Source organism: Bos indicus x Bos taurus, chromosome 25 (genome assembly GCF_003369695.1).
Source record: "Bos indicus x Bos taurus breed Angus x Brahman F1 hybrid chromosome 25, Bos_hybrid_MaternalHap_v2.0, whole genome shotgun sequence".
Taxonomy (NCBI): Eukaryota; Metazoa; Chordata; class Mammalia; order Artiodactyla; family Bovidae; genus Bos; species Bos indicus x Bos taurus.
Window position 1 is genome coordinate 13205065 of NC_040100.1, and position 21898 is coordinate 13226962.

Below are 21898 nucleotides of genomic sequence, written 5' to 3' on the forward strand. Positions count from 1 at the left end.
GACATATTGACACTACTATGTATAAAATAGGTAACTAATAAGAGCCTACTGCATAGCACAGGGAATTCTTCCCAGTGCTCTGTGGTGAACTAAATGGGAAGGAAATCCAGAAAAACGGGGATATATGTATAGGTGTAGCTGATTCACTTTGCTGTACAGTAGAAACTAATACAACATTGTAAAGTAACTGTACTCCGATAAAAAGAAAAAAAATAATAAAGGATTTGCAGGAGTCGGGGCTCGTACTCAGCCATCCTGGTCCTGGAACTAGGACTCTGCAGGAGTCCCTGGCAAGGGTCACCTCTCTCTGTGCTTTCCTTCTTCCTTCTGGTTCAAGACTCCCTCCCCACCTTCAAAGCCCTGCTGTCCCCTCACCAGAGTCATCCCCTTGTTTCCCAAGACATGTCTATTCTCTGTTCACCAGTATACAGAGATACATACAATTAAAAATGAGTAACAAGTTTAACGAGAAGGCAATGACACCCCACTCCAGTACTCTTGCCTGGAAAATCCCATGGACAGAGGAGCCTGGTAGGCTGCAGTCCATGCTAAGGGTCGGACACGACTGAGCGACTTCACTTTCACTTTTCAGTTTCATGCATTGGAGAAGGAAATGGCAACCCACTCCAGTGTTCTTGCCTGGAGAATCCCAGGGACAGCGGAGCCTGGTGGGCTGCGGTCTATGGGGTTGCACAGAGTTGGACACGATGAAAGTGACTTAGCAGCAACAAGTTTAACATGCATTGAGTGTCTTCTGTGTGCCGGGCCCTGAGCTAAGTGCTTTGCAGGCATCCTCTTATTTAACACCCTAAACAACCCTCTCAGGTAGGGACCATTGTTGTTCAGTTGCTAAGTTGCATCCGACTCTTTGTGACCCCATGGACTGCGGCACGCCAGGCTTCTCTCTCTTTTCACCATCTCCCAGAGTTTGCTCAAACTCATGTCCATTGAGTCGGTGATGCCATCCAGCCATCTCATCCTCTGTCATCCCCTTTTCCTCCTGCCTTCAATCTTTCCCAGCATCAGGTTCTTTTCCAATGAGTCGGCTCTTCCCATCAGGTGGCCAAAATATTGAAGCTTTAGCTTCAGCATCAGTCCTTGCAGTGAATATTCAGGGTTGATTTCCTTTAGGATTGACTGGTTTGATCTCCTTGCAGTCCAAGGGACTCTCAAGAGTCTTCTCCAGCACCATAGTTCAAAAGCATCGGTTCTTTGGTGCTCAGCGTTTTTTTTATTGTCCAGATCTCACATCTGTACGTGACTACTGGAAAAACCATAGCTTTGACTGTATGGACTTTTGTAGGCAAAGTAATGTCTCTGCTTTTTAATACACTGTCTAGGTTTGTCATAGATTTTCTTCCAAGAAGCTAGCGTCTTTTAATGTCATGGCTACAGTCACCATCCATAATGATTTTGGAGCCCGGGTTCCATCCCTGGGTTCCAGAAGGTCCCCTGGAGAAGGCAATGGCAACCCACTCCTGTATTCTTGCCTGGGGAATTCCATGGGCAGAGGAGCCTGGTGGCCTACAGTCCATGGGGTTACAAAAAGTCAGACATAACTAAGCGACTTTCATTTCACTTCAAAGGACCCATACTGCCTTTGACCTTGGAGAATTCAGGGCTCTGAATACAGAGGTACCCAAAATACCAGAAAAGGGGAGACTGGCCAGATAACTTACTCTTATTCCATTCCTGGCTGACAACTGCATTTAAGGAAAACTCTAAGAAGTGACCAAACGCTGGGCTCTGACCCTGCTCTCTCCAGGGTTTCCTCTGTGCCATTTTGCTCCCCCTGAGCACCGCCCCCGCCTCCAGATGGTGAGTTCGGTTATTTCAGAGAAGAGATTTGCCAGCTTCAGAGAGTTCAGAATCAATATCACAGTAAATAAGAAACATAATGAAAGAAAAACACACTCCAGGCTGTAGACAAATTTTATCGCTTAAATTCACATGTTATTATTAGAATCAGCTGCAAGTACCAGATTTTCAACTGCCTTTTGATGGGGTGAGATAGGGGAATGCTCTTAATTTGGGGGAGCAATCTGGAGCCACCCCCAAAGAGGCATTACGATATTTTCCTGTGGGGTTGGGCTCCTTGTATTTTTTTTTTTTTAAGGTGAAATTTAAATGGAAGAAGCAGCCGAGAGGAATTTCTTAACAAAGGAATAAAAGCAGAGATGGCTTTCCTTTTCAAAGTCTCTTTCCTGAATGCACTGCTCCGTGTGATATATTTAGTTTAACACTTTGGTATTTTGCACCTCACATCTTTCTTCTTGCTTCTTTTCGTCTTTTGCTTTCTTTTCTCCTTGCTTTGATCTCACTGCGGCATCGCCTTTAAAGTGCTTTCACACATGCCAAAAGCATCCCTTTTTAATCTCCCCCATTCTTCCTGAAGTTTCTAGCTCTCGCCTCGCCTCTTATTTCACTCCCACAGTCAGACAATGCATTATTTAAGTCCGCAAAACTGAGAGATGCCCAGAAAATAAAACACGCAATGTAGCCGTCGTCTGTGTTATTTTGTCTTGTGTTTTCACATGCCTGCTCTCACTCTCTCCATGGATGTTATTTTGTAACTTTTTATTTTATATTGGAGCATAGACAATTAACAATGTTGTGATAGTTTTGGGTGGACAGCAAAGGGACTCAGCCATACATATACATGTATCCATTCTCTCCCAAACTCCCCTCCCATCCAGGCTGCCTCATAACGTTGAGCAGAGTTCCTTGTGCTCCACAAGTAGGTCCTTGTTGGTTATCCATTTTAAATACAGCAGTGTGTACATGTCCGTCCCAAGCTCCCTAACTATCCCTCCTCCCCATCCGTCCCCCTGGCAACTGTAAGTTTGCTCTCTAAGTCTGTGAGTCTGTTCCTAATTTGTAAATAAGTTCATTTGTATCATTTCTTTATAGAGTGTTCATATAAGGGATGTCACACAGTATTTCTCCATCTCTGACTTATTTCACTCTGTATGACAACCTCATGGATGTTCCTGCCTGCATGCTAAGTCACTTGAGTCTTGTCCAACTCTTTGTGACCCTATCGACTGTAGCCCTCCAGGCTCCTCTGGAGAATCCCATGGAGAATCCCATGGGATTCTGCAGGCAGGAATATTGGAGTGGGTTGCCATGGCCCTCCTCCAGGGTAATTTCCCCACCCAGAGATTGAAACTTTGTCTCTTACATCTCCTGCATTGCAGGCAGGTTCTTTATGACTAGGGCCACCTGGGAAGTCCTTGGATGTTCTTAAGGGCTAGGATTTCAGAGACAGGTCCATGCTATGGAGAGTGGGGCAGGGACAGAGGAGTGGAGTACGGGCCGGGGGTGCTTCTTGGGTTATCGCTGTCCCTTCAGAGTTTGGTGAGAGGAGGAGTTTTGATGGCATCATGGATGATTCGCACATTAAAAAAAAAACTCATAAAATAGCACTGCAGAAACGTAGGGCAGCATGCCTGATGGCTGTGCTGAACCTGCATTAAGGACGGTGGTTTTCCCTCTGCTAACTCAAGACCCCCAAGCACGGTGAGCTGGAAGTTTCCATCAGGGATGGGGAAAAAGGCTAGTGTCAGAGTCAGGGGGACTCTAGGGGTGTGAACACAGATCCAAGGGCTGGATCCTCCCCTCAGAGAAACCAGAACCCCCTTCAATGAATCTGGAGGGGTTTTGTAAATAAGCTTCCAGTCAACCAAATAGCCAAAATGGGGATCAAAAAAGCTAACAAGCAGCAGAATGAGGAATCAGACCTTCAGTAAGGCCAAGGGATTTAAAGTCACACCTTTAAAAAAAAAAAAAATTTGCTTCTCGTCACCTTCAAAATGGACCAGGACTTACAGACACAAAAAGGCCACAGCTTATTATGACTCCAGTTTTTGAAATATCCGGAATAGACACATTCATAGAGATGGAAAGCAGATGAGTGGTGCCAGGGGCTGGAAGATGGGCCAGACATGGACAGTGACTGCTTAATGGATGTGGGGCTTCCACTGGGGGTAATGAGAATTTCTGAAACTAGACAGGGGTGATGGTTGAGCCATATTGCGAATGTACGTGATGCCATTGTACATTTTAAAGTGATCTAAAGGTTAATTTTATGTTATGTGTATCTTAACATGGTAAAACCAGTGAAAAAAAAAATCAAGCAGTGCTTTTGAGAAGTTCAGGGTTTGTGGGAGAATCATCTGGACTTCTGGTGAGCCCCACCAAGCCCAGTAAATTAGATCCGTTTAAGGCAGTCCAGGAACCTGCGTCACCAGCCCGGTGATTCCTAGGTAGAGAGGAAACTCATACTCTGCAGAACAATGGCTTTGAGGCAGATGGTTTTGTTTTTCGGGTTTTTTTTTTTTTTAATTGGAACATGCCATATGTGCTCTTTTCTCGTCCCAGCTGTCACAGCCCATGCATTCGCAGTGAGCGGTGTGCCCACACCTCAGCAGCTGTTGGCGGGGAGGAGTGTTGGTTCTAAGTGGCTGCGGTGGTGATGGTGCTGCTGACGGCTGCAGAAGCGGTGTTGGTGGAATGGTAGCTCTCGTTGTCGTAACGGGTTGTGGGGGTGAGAGCAGAAGCCAGAACACCCGGGTCCTGGGTGAAGGGCTTGATGGGGAGGTTGCTTCACGTGAGGGGTGGGTGGAAGGAAGCCATCAGGATCCCAGTGTGGCAAGACAAACCCCTCACTGTCTAGACTCAAGTCATCTCCAAGGGGCTCCATCTTTCAGACAAGGTGGAACAAGAAGGCCCGGGCAAAAGCAGAGACTAGCAGCGGCCAACACTGGGATTATGGAACGTCTGCTCATTTCGGATAAGACCTATTTCATGAGCAGGGGTTAACTCATCACAGATGGGGTTGGATAAGGGACTGGCTGTAAGTCAGAGCTACTCCAGGAGTGTTCACCAGAACAGCAGTGGCAGCCCTGTGGAGCTTGTTAGAAATGTGAATTCTTGGGCCACACCCCAGACCTACTGGCAATTCTCATGCATATGACATATATATATATATGCATGTATATATACACATATTGCTGATTCACTCTGCTGTACAGCAGAAATTAACACAACATTGTAAGTCAGTTATGTGTGCTAAGTCACTTCAGTCATGTCCAACTCTTTGTGACGCTATGGACTGGAGCCCTCCAGGCTCCTCTGTCCATGGGATTCTCCAGACAAGAATACTGGAGTGAGTTGCTATACCCTCCTCCAGGGGATCTTCCCAACCCAGGAATTGAAGCAGCATCTCTTATGTCTCTTGCATTGGCAGGTGGGTTCTTTACCACTAGCACCATCTGGGAAGCCCAACTATACTCCAATAATTTTTTTTTAATTAGTGCATTAAAAAAAAAGAAACAACATCCAAACTTGGACTGATTATCTTGAGTCTCCATACCTTAAGGAGAATTGCACATTCAGTAAGTCTCATTGTCAAGATTTGATAACTGGGAGGGTTGAGAAGTAGAGATGGAGCCCAATCCTGGACAGTGTGGCCACTTCCAAGCTCACATCCATGTGGTGCCCAGGTTCATGCACATGTTTTGGGAAACACGTGAAGATGAGTCTTCTAGGTCAACACTTCTCTGAACAGGGTTTAGAGACAAGGGACTAGACTGATGTCTTATTCTCCAATACCACTGAAATTGCAGGGTCTGGATAAAATTCTGTAATAATGATTTTTGCTTTCATTCTCACTGTCTGTAACTTTCTTGTTCAATATGTACTCCTTAAGTCTGGATGACGGCTGCTCCTTTTATTGTGAAGAAGCAGATAGAGCTCCCTTCTGGTCTGTTCCAATCAAGGGCAGTAGTTGCCTCTCCCTTCTTGACCTCAAATGTTATTGATCCAAACCTTAAGAAACACAAGCATTCCCAGATGGCTCTAGACCAATTTAGGATTGGATTTGATAACACTCATAGGTAAACATTTATTTTTGCAAAGTTGCTATTTTAGTCGCTGAGTCATGTCCAAATCTTTTGCGAGCCTGTGGACTGTAGCCTGCCAGACCCCTCTATCCAGGGAATTTCCCAGGCAAGCATACTGGAACAGGGTTTCATTTCCTCCTCCCTGGGATCTTCGAGACCCAGGTGGGTTCTGTACCACTGAGCCATCAGGGAAGCCCATAGAAGTGAATTTTTATTGTCTTCTCTGAGTCTGCCAGTGAGAAAAATCTTATGTAAAATGTTTTTCTTGCTGTCATTATAATGTCCAGGAGTGGTTTCGTCTGTTAAGGATGATAAAGGATCTTAGGTGATGGGTGTGACATTTCTTACTGCTGTCAGGTTGAGGATTTGTTTCCTTCCATGATGAGCCTGGGGGCCTTGTTTTCATTCGGTTAGCTTGTGGACTTTCTCACTTTAAGCTGAAAAGTGAAAGAGTTAGTCACTCGGTCGTGTCCAACTCTTTAGGATCCCATGGTAGCCCACCAGGCGCCTCTGCCTCTACCCATAGAGTTCTCCAAGCAAGAACACTGGAGTGGGTAGCCATCCATCTCTCCAGGGGATCTTCCCAACCCAGGGATCAAACCCCCATCACCTGCATTGCAGGCAGATTCTTTATCATCTGAGCCAAGGAAGTGACTTCTAAATCTCAACACCCTGGTGCCTTGAAGCTGTCACATCTCTGTTCCACCAGGACCAGCTTTTCTAGAAATTAGTCCTGAGCTGTCCTGCTTATTTACTTCTCCCTAAACTCACCCTGTCCCCAAAGGACCCAGCTGTATCCAGAAGGGAATTCATTTATTTTTTCCTCATTGGTCCTGTTGATCTGAATTTGTCTAGATCAAATGGCCTGTTCTTAGCTCTCATTTTCTCTAACGCATTTGATTTTCCTAACACTGGCTGTTGAACAGCTCTTTGAGAATAGGGATTGTGTCATTGTCAGCCATGGAGGCGCTCTGTAAATATTTGTGACATGAATGCACAGCTTCTTCTTTTGGAAACTCTACCCTTGATTTGGGCTTCCCAGGTAGACTAGTGGTAAAGAACCCGCCTGCCAATGCGGGAGATGTAAGAGATGCTGCTTTGATCCCTGAGTCAGGAAGATCCCCTGGAGGAGGGCATGGAAACCTACTCTAGTATTCTTGCCAGGAAATCCCATGGACAGAGGAATCTGGTGGGCTACAGTCCATGGGGTCACAAAGAGTCAGACAAGACTGAAGTGACTTAGCCCAAGCCCTTGGTATGATTCTGCCCGTGATGCTGTTTGTAGCTTTTCTCGTCCTCTGACTCTGCCCCCTGCCTCCTGAATACACACATTTCCCAAAGCAGGATCTGACGTCTTCTGGAACTCTTACATCTCCTAAGCAGTCATCTCTTCCCACTGTGTCCACAATACTCTGTGCCCTGTCTTCTCACTCTGGACATTATCCTGGTTCTACAGTCAACCCCCGATGTCTGCTGGCCCCTCAGCCTGTCCTCAGGTGAACCCATCAACTTCTGCTTCCGTTCTCGTCTTCTCTTGTCATTGATGACATCTTCCCAGTCCCTCAGACATGGGTGACTCTCACCTAAGAAGATCCAGTTCCACACCTGTGTATTTTGCTGTGTGTGTGTATATTCTGGAATAATAAGAGCACATGTCCTAACCTGCTGCATATCTCAGATACAACCTCTTCCTTGGACACCTCCAACCAAAATCATTTCTCTGTCTGTGACCCACCCCCTGTAACCCCTTGGTTACCCCTTCTGTGGCCATTTTTTTTTTTTTTTTGGCTCTTAGCTTCTGAATATTGGAATTTTTTGAACATGTCTCATCTCCTTACCCAGAATGTAAGCATCTCAAGAAAGTGCTTGTGTCCAGATTGATTTTAAATCCAGGCAGGGAAACAACCCAATACTTTAGGAGGTCCGGAATCACATACAGGGCCTGGGAAGTGAAGCCTTCTCAGTGTCATTTGTTCTTGGGCCTTGCTAATCGGATGCTGGCATCTCACTGTGTTCCCATGACAGCCCCCAGGCCATCACTTCAGTTGTTTGGAACAATGTGTTCCTAAATCTTGTAAGTTGGAAGCTGATGACTACTGCTATAGAATGATAGTGGCTAGACTTTAAAATGATATTGATTAGCTAGAAAGATGCATTGTTGTTGATGGAGAGTTAAAAGTAGATCTATATGAGTAATATTAATAATAGACCAATTAGTATTAGAAATAAGATTTTGAATGCATATAAAGGATCTTATATGTAAATCTTATTCTTTTTTTTTTTCTTTTTTTGACTGTGCCAGATCTTCCCAGGTGGCGCTAGTGGTCAAGAACCAGCCTGCCATTGTAGGAGGCATAAGAGGCATGGATTTGATCCCTGGGTTGGGAAGATCCCCTGCAGGAGGAAATGGCAACCCAAAGGGCATTTGCTCGAGTTGCCGTGTATAAGTAGCAAGTGAGGGGTCTGTACAACATTTGTAAATACAATCTTTGGAGTTTTTCTAGAGCAGAGTCAGAAGTGACAGTGTCTCCTAACGTACTGTTTGTGGACCGCTCACATCTGAGTCACCTGGGCTGTTTTCAGATGGAGAAACTCCCAGGCCAGGACCCCTTGGAGTGTGTGTATTTTGGAATTCCCTCTCTGTCAATCCTTCCCTGCTTGTCTTTCTACACCTGCTGATTTTTCCCCCGTTTTTATCGAGATACAATTGACATATAGCACTATGTAAGTTTAGGGTGTGCAGTATAATGATTTGCCTGACATATATTGTGAAGCTTCCCTGGTGGCTCAGCCGGTAAAGAATCTGCCTGCAGTGCAGGAGACCTGGATTCAATCCCCGGGTTGGGAAGATCCCCTGGAGAAGGGAAAGGCTACCCCCTCCAGTATTCTGGCCTGGAGAATTCTATGGATTGTATAGTCCAGGGGGTCACAAAGAGTCAGACATGACTGAGTGACTTTCACTTTCATCTTGTGAAGTAATTGCTGCAGTAAGCTTAGTTAACATCTTTGTCTCATACTGCTATTAAAAAATAGAAACAAAAAATGTGGGGGTTTTGTTACCTTGTGATGAGATGATGATTCTCAGGTACACAAGGGTATCCCTTCATGTCTGTAGACTTAGACACATTTGGCCTGTGATTCATCTCTCCTGCTTCTTGGTTGTGCCCTTGGAACAGGTTAGCCTCCCTAAGATTGTTCTTTTTAAAAAATGTTTAGTTATATTTATGTGTTTATTTATTTTTGGCTGTGCTGGGTCTTTGTTGCTATGCAAGGGCTTTCTCTAATTGCAGACTACGGGAGCTACTCTAGTTGCTGTGCAAGGGTTTCTCATTACAGTGGCTTCTCTTGTGGAGCGAGGGCTTCAGAGCGCAGGCTCAGTACTTGTGGTGCGTGAGCTGTGGTGCCCTGCAGCTTGTGAGGTCTTCCCCAGGGATCAAACCCATGTCCCCTGCATTGCAAGGTGGATTCTTAACCACTGGACCACCAGGGCAGCCCACTTCCTAAGACTGTCCTTAATTGCAAAGTGGAATTCATCTAGTAAATTAATGGGATTAATCTAGCAACCACCTAGGTTGCTGTAAGGATTAAATTAGATCATATAAATAATGCACTTCGTACCACCTGCTGGTGGCAGAAGGGAGTGTTCAATCCTGTTGGCATTTCTTTTGCCATCACGGTAGCGTCTCTACTGCTGGGCGAAGATTTTACTTCTTATGACCAAAGCACAAACCCTGTTAATGTTGCGTCTAGGGTGTAACGATGGGTCTGGACCTCCCAGAACACATCCTGTGAGGACTAGTGTATGTGCAGATGGAAAAAAAACATATAAAGTGGATAAACAGGACCCAGGAGACAGTGTGAGCACAGGAATGTTGGCCAAGGAAGGAGCGGGGAGCAGAAAGAAAAGAAATCTCAAAGGACATCAGTCAGAGATACCTTCTGACTCACACAGACCCAGTTGTCCTTTTTACTAAAATGACTAACATGCAGACTTCTCTGGAGTCTCTGGACTGTCTGAAGATCCGTTGGTCTCACAATGGGTTGGATGCACGTTTGACCTGTTTATGGATCTTCCTGTTTTGTCATTTGCAGAGGAGCTGAAGGCCCCCTTGGAGGAGTATGTCCACAAACGCTACCCCGGGCTGGTGAAGGTGGTGAGAAACCAGAAGAGAGAGGGACTGATCCGAGCTCGTATTGAGGGCTGGAAGGTGGCCACCGGCCAGGTCACTGGCTTCTTTGATGCCCACGTGGAGTTCACCGCTGGCTGGTAGGTCACAGGCTAAAACCCGGAAGCACTTGGGACCTGCAGCATGGTCAGGAGGTCTGGAGTCTGGGAGGTGGACACACTTCGCCTGTTTCTTCTGGGGCCCCGGGAAGAATGGGGAAGGGCGGGTAAAAAGAAGGTGAGACCGTAGTTTGGGATAAAACTGGAAGCAGGGAGAAATACATCTGCTGTTTACTCAGTCTGTCATCGTCATTCTTGCCATCATCATCCTATCATTACCGTCATGAAAATCCCTGTGAAAATGATATATTAGTTAGACAGAACTCAAGATGACCCTTGCTAAGAAGACAAAGCGGTCATATTCCTGATGTTCTCTTTTGCTGATTTGTTTGTTTCCATTTCTGGGGAGGATGGTTAACTATTACGGGGTGGGGGAGATTCATTTATAATTCTGCCTACTCAGGCAAAGCTTCCTAGAATTTATGGGATTGTCTTTAACATCATTTAGAGGAGGAGAGGGTTTCTCTCTGCCGATATGCCCCGTCTGATTTCCTGGTAAAAAGAACAATATGAGAGAAATTGGGGAGCACACACGGAGGAGAAGATTTTGTATGTAAGAGAGTAAAGCATCCACAATGCCCCAATCAGTCACCGAGCGTGTGAAAATTAGGTTCGAGCTTTACAGTTATATGATTATTTCTAACTAACCAATGGTAAGTCAAGTCAGAGGTTAAACCCCTACGCCAGGTTGCAGAGGGTTAGTAAGAAGCAGAGTCTTTAACTTCATTAATGTTGGGACTTCCCTGGTGGTCCAATGGTTGGTACCCTATGCTTCCACTACAAGGGACCCAGGTTTGATCCTTGTTTGGGGACCTAGGATCCCTTGTGCCACCCGATACAGCCCCCAAAAAGGAATGATGGCATCTCGAATATGAGCCGTCTCATGGTACCCTATTTGAAAAGCCCATGTCCCATCACTAATTAAACACTGAAATATCTATTCTTTATTTGAAACCAACTTTAGAATCCTTTTAATGGCTGGATAAAAGGATGGTTTTGCACATGAGCACACAATGGTTTGGAACCTGGGGTCACTGTTAACACTGGCCCTTTCCCGTGCACACAGGTGTCTGTTACCATCTCAGAGCCCAGTTTTCTTCCTTGTTTTTTTTCTGCTGCTGTCAGACCCTGATACAACAAGTTGGTCTGCAGCCCTGACCTCCCCTGAGCCTCGTTGTTATCTTGTAATCATTCTCAAAGTGTGGTCCCCAGACCAGCATCATCTGGGAACTTGTTAGAAATATATATCCTTGGGTTCCACCCAGACCTATGACATCAGAAGCTCTAGGGTGGGACCCAGCAATCTGCTTTAACCAGCCCCGACCCAGAGGCTGCTGCTCACTCAAGTTTGGAAACTCTTGAGCAAGAATCCTTCTGAGCACATGGAGCCTTAGCCTTGCCCTGTCTCACCTTTTCCTCCACATCATCCTCTCCTCATTTCTTTCCTGTCCAATCAGGTGGCACCACCATGCCCCCATCACTCAGTTCTTATCTCTCCATCATGTTGTGTTAACTTATCCAATCCCCCTCCAGCTTTAGCTGGTTTTGCCTTCTATTTCACATGCCCACCTGTTCCTCTCTGTCTTGACCTCCACATTCCTGGACAGCATGTCATTGGAGTGACTTGAATATGGTGGAGAAGATGGTCTAAGAGTGGAAGGGATGAGTTGTCTACTGGGAGAAATCAAGGCAGGCTTCTTGGGAGAGGTGGCACTCTGTGGGTGGCTAGACTTCCTGCCCAGGCACAAGGGCATTCCTGGACGACAACAGCAAGAGTGAGGACTTGGAAGGGGCAGAGCTCTGAAGCACATCTAGAAATCGTGAGAAGTCAGTCCCGTTTGGCATCAGCTTCTATGGCGTGTGCAAAAGTATCAGAGGCAGTAAATGGCTCTGGGTATATTTTATTGCTCATTTTAAATAGAAAGATGAGATGTGCCAACAGGTAATTCAATAGCTGCAAATGAAAAGAGATGGGATGGAGGCCGAGCTTTCTCATTATTCTTCCAAATAATGCAGAGGAATGGGATTATCGCTTGACTCCCTTCCAAAGCCTGCGCTCTGTTCTAAGCAGGGAGATTAATGCCCTGGTTTCTGAGAGCCATCTTTTCCTTCTCGAATGTGGGAAACGATCCCTTCCTACATCTGCCTCGGAGAACACACCCTGGCAAGGGTGTCTGGCCATCTGCTTTGTCCTGAGCTGGCAGGGCTGCTCCTTGAACCCTGAGCCAGGTCCCTGCCTCTCTCCTGCTGCAGCCCCGAGGAGGCAGGCTCGCTGAGAGCAGGATTCTGCCCACTTTTACATTCAATTAGTTCCTGCCTGCCATCCCTAACCCATCCAATTAGATGCCTTTTAAGAAATCAATTAAATAATCAATTAAAACAACGGAAATAGTCACACGCACAAAGAAGCTAGTGAAATGCATATTGAAACCAGGCCATCACGGGTAGAAGTGACCTGTTTGGGGAAAGACAGTTCAGCTCCTGCAGGAAAAAGAAAACCAGAGGCATTGGCCAGTGCCAGAGGGGAAACTGAAAACCACGAAACTGCAGGGCAGTGCAGGTTCTCTCAGGAGGGCCTGGCCTTGACTTAGACACTGTGGGTATAAAAGACAGGCCAGAATTGCTGGGGCAGAGGCCCTGGGTTCTCAGTTCTCGCCTCCGGCCTTTCAAGCCAGCCCAAGTGACACTGTGGTGACCCCACAGGGGCCAGGGCTTGAGCTGCAGGCCACGGGGCTCATTTAAAGCCACCTGATCCGTCTAGAGCCACCTCCCTGTGAGTTCCAGCCTGCCTAAAGCCCAGCCTTCAGCTAGGATGCTTTTGTTCATTGTGGTCTTGAGGTCTGAGCCAGTGGGGGTGCAGGTGAGCCTCAGGAGTGAGATTTTTTTTAATTGTATTTATTTTATGTTTTGGCTGTAGTGGGTCTTCGTTGCTGCACTCGAGCTTTTTCTAATTGTGGTGAGCGGGGGCTACGCTTCGCTGGGTGCACGGGCTTCTCATTGTGGTGGCTTCTCTGGTTGCAGAGCACGGCTCTAAGGAGCCCGTGGTACTAACTTTGGATCTGAGTTGATACTGCAGGGTCTACTAAAGGATGTTTCCAGTAGTTGCAGCTCCCCCAGGCTAGTTGCCCTGCCGCATGTGGGGTCTTCCTGGACCAGGGATGGAACCGGTGACCCTTGTATTGCAGGGTGGATTCTTAACCACTGGACTACCAGGGAAGCCCAGGAGAGAGGTTTTTATTTCTACTTCTCTGTGTTTCAGGGCCGAACCAGTGCTCTCGCGGATCCAGGAGAACCGGAAGCGTGTGATCCTTCCCTCCATCGACAACATCAAGCAGGACACCTTCGAGGTGCAGCGGTATGAGAACTCGGCCCACGGGTACAGCTGGGAGCTATGGTGCATGTACATCAGCCCCCCGAAAGACTGGTGGGACGCCGGAGACCCTTCCCTCCCCATCAGGTCTGTGCCAAGTGCCTGTGCCCCGGAGGCCTTTGCGTCCCCAGATCCCAGGCCAGGGAGGGAGGGAGAGAGGCTGGGAGAGACCACCTGGGGATGGAGCCGCAGTGGGGAAAACAGCTGCTTGAGGATTTGGGATGTTTTCCCACTGAAGTTTTCTTGTTGAGAAAGGATGCTGCATTTTCCTTCTTTTTCACTAAAAATTTTCTGCCTCAGCTTATCAAACAGCAGTCCTGAAGGATGGCAGTCAATAGGAATGCTCACACTTTTTCATTCTTCCTCGTATTCTGTTGAACTGTGTTCAGGAGCTTTTAAGCATGGAGTTGAAAAGGTGTTAATTCCTGGGACTTTTCCATACTTGGATGCTTTACAATTGCCGTGATGTAGGAATACGTAGACAAAGGACATTTTTTGTGTGGTACCTGCCCCCCTCCCGCAACGGGTAACCCAGGGCCTTTGGACAGCTTGGTAGGACTTTTGCCCCAAACCCCAGCCAGGTTCCCTTGGAGGCAAGGAGATAAGTCCTTGTAGACAAAGGACATTTTTTGTGTGGTACCTGCCCCCCTCCCGCAACGGGTAACCCAGGGCCTTTGGACAGCTTGGTAGGACTTTTGCCCCAAACCCCAGCCAGGTTCCCTTGGAGGCAAGGAGATAAGTCCTTTGTGGCGGACCAGTTGGGAAGGTGAAATATAAGGGACAGTGAATAAAGTTGGTAGATTCTGATGCCATATTCGTTTCCTGTGGCTGCTGTAATAAATGAACATGAATTTACTGGCTTAAAGCTGCAGTCCCCAGCCTTTTTGGCACCAGGGACCGGTTTTGTGGGAGACAGTTTTTCTACAGACCGGGAGTAGGGGAGATGGTTTCAGGATAATTGGAGCCCATTATACTTATTATGCACTTTGTTTCTATTATTATTACATTGTGATATATAATGAAGTGGACTTCCCTGGTGGCTCAGATGGTAGAGAATCTGCCTGCAATGCAGGAGACCGAGGTTAGATAACTGGGTCAGGAAGATCCCCTGGAGAAAGGAATGGCTATCCACTCCAGTATTCCTGCCTAGAGAATTCCATGGACAGAGAAGCCTGGTGGGCTACAGTCCATGGTGTAGCAAAGAGTCGGGCATGACTGAGAGACTAATGCTTTCACTTTCATAAAATGAAATAATTGTACACCGTATACACTATTATTCACCATAATGCAGGATCAGATCATTAGGCTTTAGGTTCTTATAAGGAAGCGCACAACCTAGATCCTTCACACGCGTAGTTCACAGTAGAGTTCAAACTCCCATGAGAATCTGATGCCTCCTCTCATCTGATGGAAGGAAATGTGAGTGATGGGGAGCCGCTGTAAACACAGTGAAGCTTTGCTCGCTCGCCTGCCTGCAGCTCTCCTCCTGCTGTGCAGCCTGGTCCCTAACAGGCCACAGACCGGTACCGGTTCATGGCCCAAGGGTTGGGGACCCCTGGCTTAAAGCACAGAAATTTATTTTCTTACGTCCTAGAGGCACTGCACTAATCTGCAGTGAACCTTACAGAGCTCAACGCAAGGTGTCTGCAGGTGGGTTCTTCTGGAGACTGGAAGGGAGAATCCACTTCCTTGCCTTTTCCAGCTTCTAAAGGCTGTTCTCATTCCTTGGCTCATGGCTACTGCATCACTTTCTCCCCCTGCTTCCTTCATCACGTGGCTACCTTCTTCCCTTGACTTTCCTGACTTCCTCCCATAGGGGCCTTTGTGATGACAATTGGGATCAATGTGAATAACCCATAACAATCTCCCTCTTCTTGAGATCCTGTACTTAATCATATCTGTGAAGCCCTTTTTTCCATATAAGCTAACATAAGCAGGTTCCAGAGATGAGGATATGGATATTTTTTGGGAGGAAGGGAGCAGGGGGTATTGTTCAACCTACCACAAATGCTTTGATTTTCAAACAAGGTGTTACCTGAGTTATGGTTCAATATTTTTTATGAGTTCTACGTGAGAATCAAAACTTATTTAATATCTTCATGGTTCTATGTTCAAAGAGATGGAAGGGGCCATCTTATTGATTCTTTGCCCTTGTTTTGGGGCTGTGTTTATTGGTATAAAGGGGCAACTGTGGAACAGGAGTGAGGATTTTCTGCAAGGATCCATGAAGTTCTTTCTTAGTTTATAAAATTTTGATAAACCAGAGTAGAGTTTTGAAATGGACTGATCCCTGTTCAAACCAGTCAATCCTAAAGGAAATCAACCCTGAATATTCATTTGGAAGGACTAATGAAGCTGAAGCTCTAATGTTTTGGCCACCTGATGCGAAGAGATGACTCATTGGAAAAGACCCTGATGCTGGGAAAGATTGAATGCTGAAGAAGAGAGCGGCAGAGGGTGAGATGTTTAGATAGCACCACTGACTCAATGGATGTGAATTTGAACAAACTCCGGGAGAGACTGAAGGACAGGAAAACCTGGCATGCTGCAGTCCATGGGATCACAAAGAATCAGACACGACTTAGTGACTGAACAGCAACAACCCTTGTTCCATATTCTCTTATTTTCTAGCACAAATTGAAAGCTGACAGACTGCATTAGGGTAGAGCTACCGATGAGCCGATTTTATGTAACAGAGAAGGTAACCTTTGGGGCTAATAACTTGCTCAGCTGGGGCTGTCTCATAGCTCAGTTCCCATCCCAGCCTAGATGTTCAGTGGCTTCGTGTACTGTGGCAGGGCTGCAGTCTCAGATTTCTGCAAATAATAATGTAGATTCATCACTAAGGTATTATTTGAAAACCAGAGCATAACTTTAAGGGATATTTGGTTGAGATATCCTTTCACACCCATCAGGATGGCTACCATAGTTTTTAAAAAGGTAAATAACAAGGGTTGGCAAGAATGTGGAGATGTTGAAATCCTTGAGTATTGCAGGTGGGGAGATTAAAAGGTGCAGTTGCTATGGAAAACAGTGTAACCATCCTTAAAAATTAAAAACAGAGTTATCATATGGTCCAGCAGTTATGCTTATGGGTATATACCCCAAAAGAGTTGAAAGCAGGGTCTCAAAGGAATATTTGCACATTCGTGTTCATAGCAGTGTTGTTCACAATCAACAGAAGGTGGAAGTAACCTAAATGTCCATCAACAGATAATGGATAAACAAAATTATAATGAAATATTATTCAACCTTAAGAAAAAGAAAGAGGACTTCCCTGGTGGTACAGTGGATAGGGATCCGCCTGCCACCGCAGGGGACACGGGTTCGATCCTTGGTCTGGGACCATCCCACATGCTGAGGATCAACTAAAGCCCATGCGCCACACCTACTGAACCTGCCCTCTAGAGTGGCAGCTACTGAAGCCCATATGCCCTGGAGCCCTTGCCTCTCAACGAGAGAGAGATCACCAAAATGAGACGCTCACGCACTGCAGCTAGAGAGTAGCCCCCACCCACCACAACTAGAGAAAGCCCACGTGAGGCAGGGGAGATGCAATGCACCAAAAATCAATCAATAAATAATTTAAAAAACAAAAGAAAGAAAGAAGGAAATTTTGACTCATGCTACAACATGGATGACCCTTGGGCACTATATGCTAAGTGAAATAAACCAGTCATGGAAAGACAGGTACTATATGAGTTCACTCCTATGAAGTACCTAGAATAGCCAAATTCAGAGAGACAGCTGGTAGAGTGGTGGTTTCCAGGGGCTGGGGAGAATGGGAAAATGGGTACTTGTTATTTAGTGGGTGCAGAGTTTCAGTTTTGCAAGATGAAATTAGTTCTGGAATCTGGTTGCACAGTCTGCAAATGTATTTAACGCTGCTGAACTGTACACACAAAAATGATTAAGAACAGTACATTTTGTTATGTGTATTGTAACAGGATTAAAATGGGACATGCCTAAAGACCCCAAGGCCTTCAGATCTTGAAGGGACAGGGTTCATGCGATGGATTCAAAGTCAGTTTCATATTTCTGGCCACGCACTGCTTCCTCCCTGACACACAGGGAGGCTGACCTCCAGCCGTGACAGATAAGGGAATGAAAGTGTGACAGTGGAAAAGAAATGGATGCAGTGCACTGCTTGGGGCTTCCCAGGTGGCTCGGTGGTAAAGAATCTGCCTGCCAATGCAGGAGATGCAGGAGACTCCACTTTGATCCCTGGGTTGAGAAGATCACCTTAAGGAAGAAATGGCAACCCATTCCCATATTTTTGCCAGGAAAATTCCATGAACTGAGGAGCCTGGTGAGCTACAGTCCATGGGATCACAAAAGAGTCGGACGTGACTGAGCTACTGAGTCCACATACACACACACACACACACACACACACACACACACAGTGCTTTATAATGCCCAGAACACACAACTATCCCTACATATGTGAGGCACTAGGAAAAAATTGATCTTCTATTTTACGTAACATTAAGATGACTAATATGCATTTAAGAAGACTCAAAAAATGGAGTCATGATCATGAGTCGTTAACATGACATGCATCTCTGATGTACACAATAGAATTGAATATTAATGATCTCTTTTTAATGTATCATAACTTATGAAATGCTTAATCTGTTAATAGTTGATGGAGATATTTAACTGAAGGAAGGACTTTTTATGGCCCTTCTGATGTTATTAAGCAGATACAATACTGTTTCTTAAATGTCAGGATGTGATGGTTTCCCATTCTCCTTGTGATTTCAGTATTTTAATAGTAATGGTTTTAATCTGGTAAAGGATGGGGTGAGGAGAACTTTTTCACCATCCAAATGGCATTAGATTGGATGAATCTTTAGCTACTGAGTCTTCCCGGTAGGCAATACAAATATAGGAGATGCTGCATTCAGGGGATGAATATTCTTTCCGTTTTACTCTTTTCTTTCTCTTTCTTCCTATGTATTTTTTCCTTCCTGTTTGGTAATCAGGGCCAAAAAACAAAACACACAAAAAAATACTGCTAGATATTCAACCTGTTTCTCCCAGTGGAAGACCCTTTCTTTATCATTCTTAATTCGTTACTAGTCTACATGCTTTATGAAGCCAGGACTGCAGCTTTTCTGTTGTAATTCCGGAGAATAATAAGTACTTAGCACTTCTCAGGGATGCTGAAACTATTTAGTGAATGAAAAAATGGATGAGTGACGGATCAACATCTTTTCTGGCTTCCATATCTGGTTTCCAGGATTCACACATCTTTGTCCTAAATGGGAGGAGAGGGGCTACTTCCACACACAGGGTCCCCATCTGCCCCACCAGCCACCTTTCCCTTGCTTAGCACGAGTCAGGCACCAATGAGGGTGTTTCTCCACTGCCAGGATCGCTGACCACCAGGCTTGGGGTTAGATGGTAGGATACCACCCTCTCTCCTTGGAGAGGCGATTCAGGGTACAGCTCACTCCAGAGAATCTTTCCAGACATATTCCTCTCCCAGACTTCACTTACTCACTCTCATTTGTCAGCTAGCTGGTTTTTGATTATCTGCTTTGGACCTCTTTTTGCATGATTTCTTGAAATACAGCGTCTATTGCCCGAACATCCTCAGCCCCAATATGGACGTGGTGGTTTTGTCGCTCTTTCGACCCCTATAGCCTGTAGCCTGCCAGGCTCCTCTGTCCATGGGATTTCCTAGGCAAGAATACTGGAGTGGATTGCCATTTCCTCCGCCAGAGGATCTTCCCAACCCAGGGGTCGAACCGGGGTCTCCTGCATTGCGGGACAGACTCCTGACCTGCAAGTGGATTCTTTACCAACTGAGCTACGAGGGAAATACAACATGGGCATAATAGGTCCCATTTTAACACAGTACATACAGCTGAGGACACGAAGCAAGGAGAGGAGGAGGGTCTGAGGACACAGAAAGGAGGGGTGGCGCTGATTGGGAAGGAAGAGGGAGTAGGGGGTGGAGTCAAGGACACGAAGAGTGGTTTGGTCTTGAAGAGCCAGAAGAGAAAGCTTATGCTGGGTGACCCACATTTTCCTTATGAATTGAGAGGAAATCATGGCTAAGAGTAAAAGGTAGATCTTGAATTAGGTGCCACAGAAAAAAATGACAAAAGTCTCTGAGATGGATGAGCCTAGAGCTTGTTATACCGAGTGAATTAGTCAAAAAAGAGAAAAAACAAATATTATATATTAATGCGTATATATGGAGCCAGAAGAAAATGGTACTGATGAAACTATTTGTAGAGCAGGAATTGAGACACAGACATAGGAGAACAGGCTTGTGGGCCTGGAGGGAGAAGGAAAGGGCTCGTGGACATATCAGGGGAAGGAAAGGGTGGGATGATCTGAGAGAGTGGCATTGAAACATACACACTACCACGTGTAAATGTTTAGCGCAGGGAGCTCAGCTCGGTGCTCTGCGATGGCCTGGAGGGGTGGGATGGGGAAGGTGGGTGGGAGGGAGGCTCAAGAGAGAAGGGATCAGTTCAGTTCAGTTCATTTCAGTCCGACTCTTTGCGACCCCATGAATCGCAGCACGCCAGGCCTCCCTGTCCATTGCCAACTCCCGGAGTTCACCCAGATTCACGTCCATCGTGTCAGTGATGCCATCCAGCCATCTCATCCTCTGTCGTCCCCTTCTCCTCCTGCCCCCAATCCCTCCCAGCATCAGAGTCTTTTCCAATGAGTCAGATCTTCGCATGAGGTGGCCAAAGTACTGGAGTTTCAGCTTTAGCATCATTCCTTCCAAAGAAATCCCAGGGCTGATCTCCTTCAGAATGGACTGGTTGGATCTCCTTGCATCAAAGGGACTCTCAAGAGTCTTCTCCAACACCACAGTTCAAAAGCATCAATTCTTCGGTGCTCAGCCTTCTTCACAGTCCAACTCTCACATCCATACATGACCACAGGAAAAACCATAGCCTTGACTAGACAGACCTTTGTTGGCAAAGTGTATGTATATTAATAGCTGATTCACATAGTTGTATGGCAGAAACCAGCACAACATTGTAAAGCAATTATCTTCCTATTAAAAATTCATTAAAAAATAAAGATCTGGAATAATTGCCAAGAGGAATGGGAATGGGTGAGCTGACCAGGAACCCCCAAACTAACTGATGACTGCTTTGGGGGCCCAGAAATGTAAAATCAATAGATTTTCCATGACGGTTTCTTGACAAAAACCTGCTTAGAACTCTATTGTGCTTTAATGCCAAGTTAAATTGTATTATTCATAGCATTATGTCCATAGATGTGAAAAATAGTAGCAATGATAAGGAAGAGGGATATAATATCTTTAGCCTGAAGGCACCATGAATTCCTGGGCACATGCCTTAGCTCAGCAGCCTTCAGATGTCTGTAGCTCACGACTTGGGAACCACTGATCTTCACAGTTCTTTCCAGCTGTATAATCTCATGACTTTGACCATGGGAGGGAAGGGTGTGTGGAGTTGTCAGAGGTGGGATGTTTCACAGCACGTTGCTTTCAGGGCATTGGCTGAAGCTGACTCATCAGGCATCTTCTGGGATATGCCAGTGGTGCCCGCCTGCTCTGTGTTAGGTGACCCTGTAATTAGTGACATTACTCATTAATAACTAATTCAAGCTGATGATTAACAATTAGCAATCCTTAATCCAACATATAATTTGATCATAAATTACAAGGTACAGGGACCATTAGAGACTGTTAGACTCAGAGTTGAAAGGGCTGTCCTGGAAATGTATAGCTGCTGGAATCTCAAATTCTGTGTGCAAATGTATACAAAAGGAGAAGGTAATTTTTTTCCTGTAGAGGAAGAATGACTAGCTTACAGAGAGGAAATCTTTACGTGAAGAATCAGCTTTTCTTAGACTTGGAAATAATGCTGTCATTCCTGATAGCTCAGTTGGTAAAGAATCCGGTTGCAGTGCAGGAGACCCCGGTTCGATTCCTGGGTCGGGAAGATCCCCTGGAGAAGGGAAGGGCTACCCACTCCAGTATCCTGGCCTGGAGAATTCCATGGACTGTATAGTCTGTGGGGTCGCAAAGAGTCAGACACGACTGAGTGACTTTCACTTTCACTTTCCTTTGCATCAGCAAATATATTTTAGGAACCGTGTGTTCAGCCTTGTGGTAGAAACTTCCAGGGCTGGGGGTTCATAATGATGGATTGCACGATCCTCTTAGGGGAGTTCCTGGGCTGGCTGGAGACACATGGCTCAAGTGTGCATAATCACACATTAGTGCAGGTAAACGCGGATTTGTCGAAGCGGGGAAGCTTTGTGAGTGCCGTGGTTTCGGGTGTCTGTGCATGTGCTCGTTTACTCAGTCATGTCTGACTCTTTGAGACCCTGTGG

The 21898-nt window shown here is 45.9% G+C and overlaps 1 protein-coding gene across 1 annotated transcript in view; it reads left to right on the top strand.

The window, feature by feature from the left end:
* The window catches only part of GALNT17 (polypeptide N-acetylgalactosaminyltransferase 17), a 432156-nt gene that overhangs the window by 229075 nt on the left and 181183 nt on the right, over positions 1-21898 (top strand). The window contains exons 4-5 of the mRNA XM_027526765.1: positions 9996-10170; positions 13448-13645. Of these exons, the coding sequence (XP_027382566.1) occupies positions 9996-10170; positions 13448-13645 (373 nt within the window). The remainder of the gene's footprint in view (positions 1-9995; positions 10171-13447; positions 13646-21898) is intronic.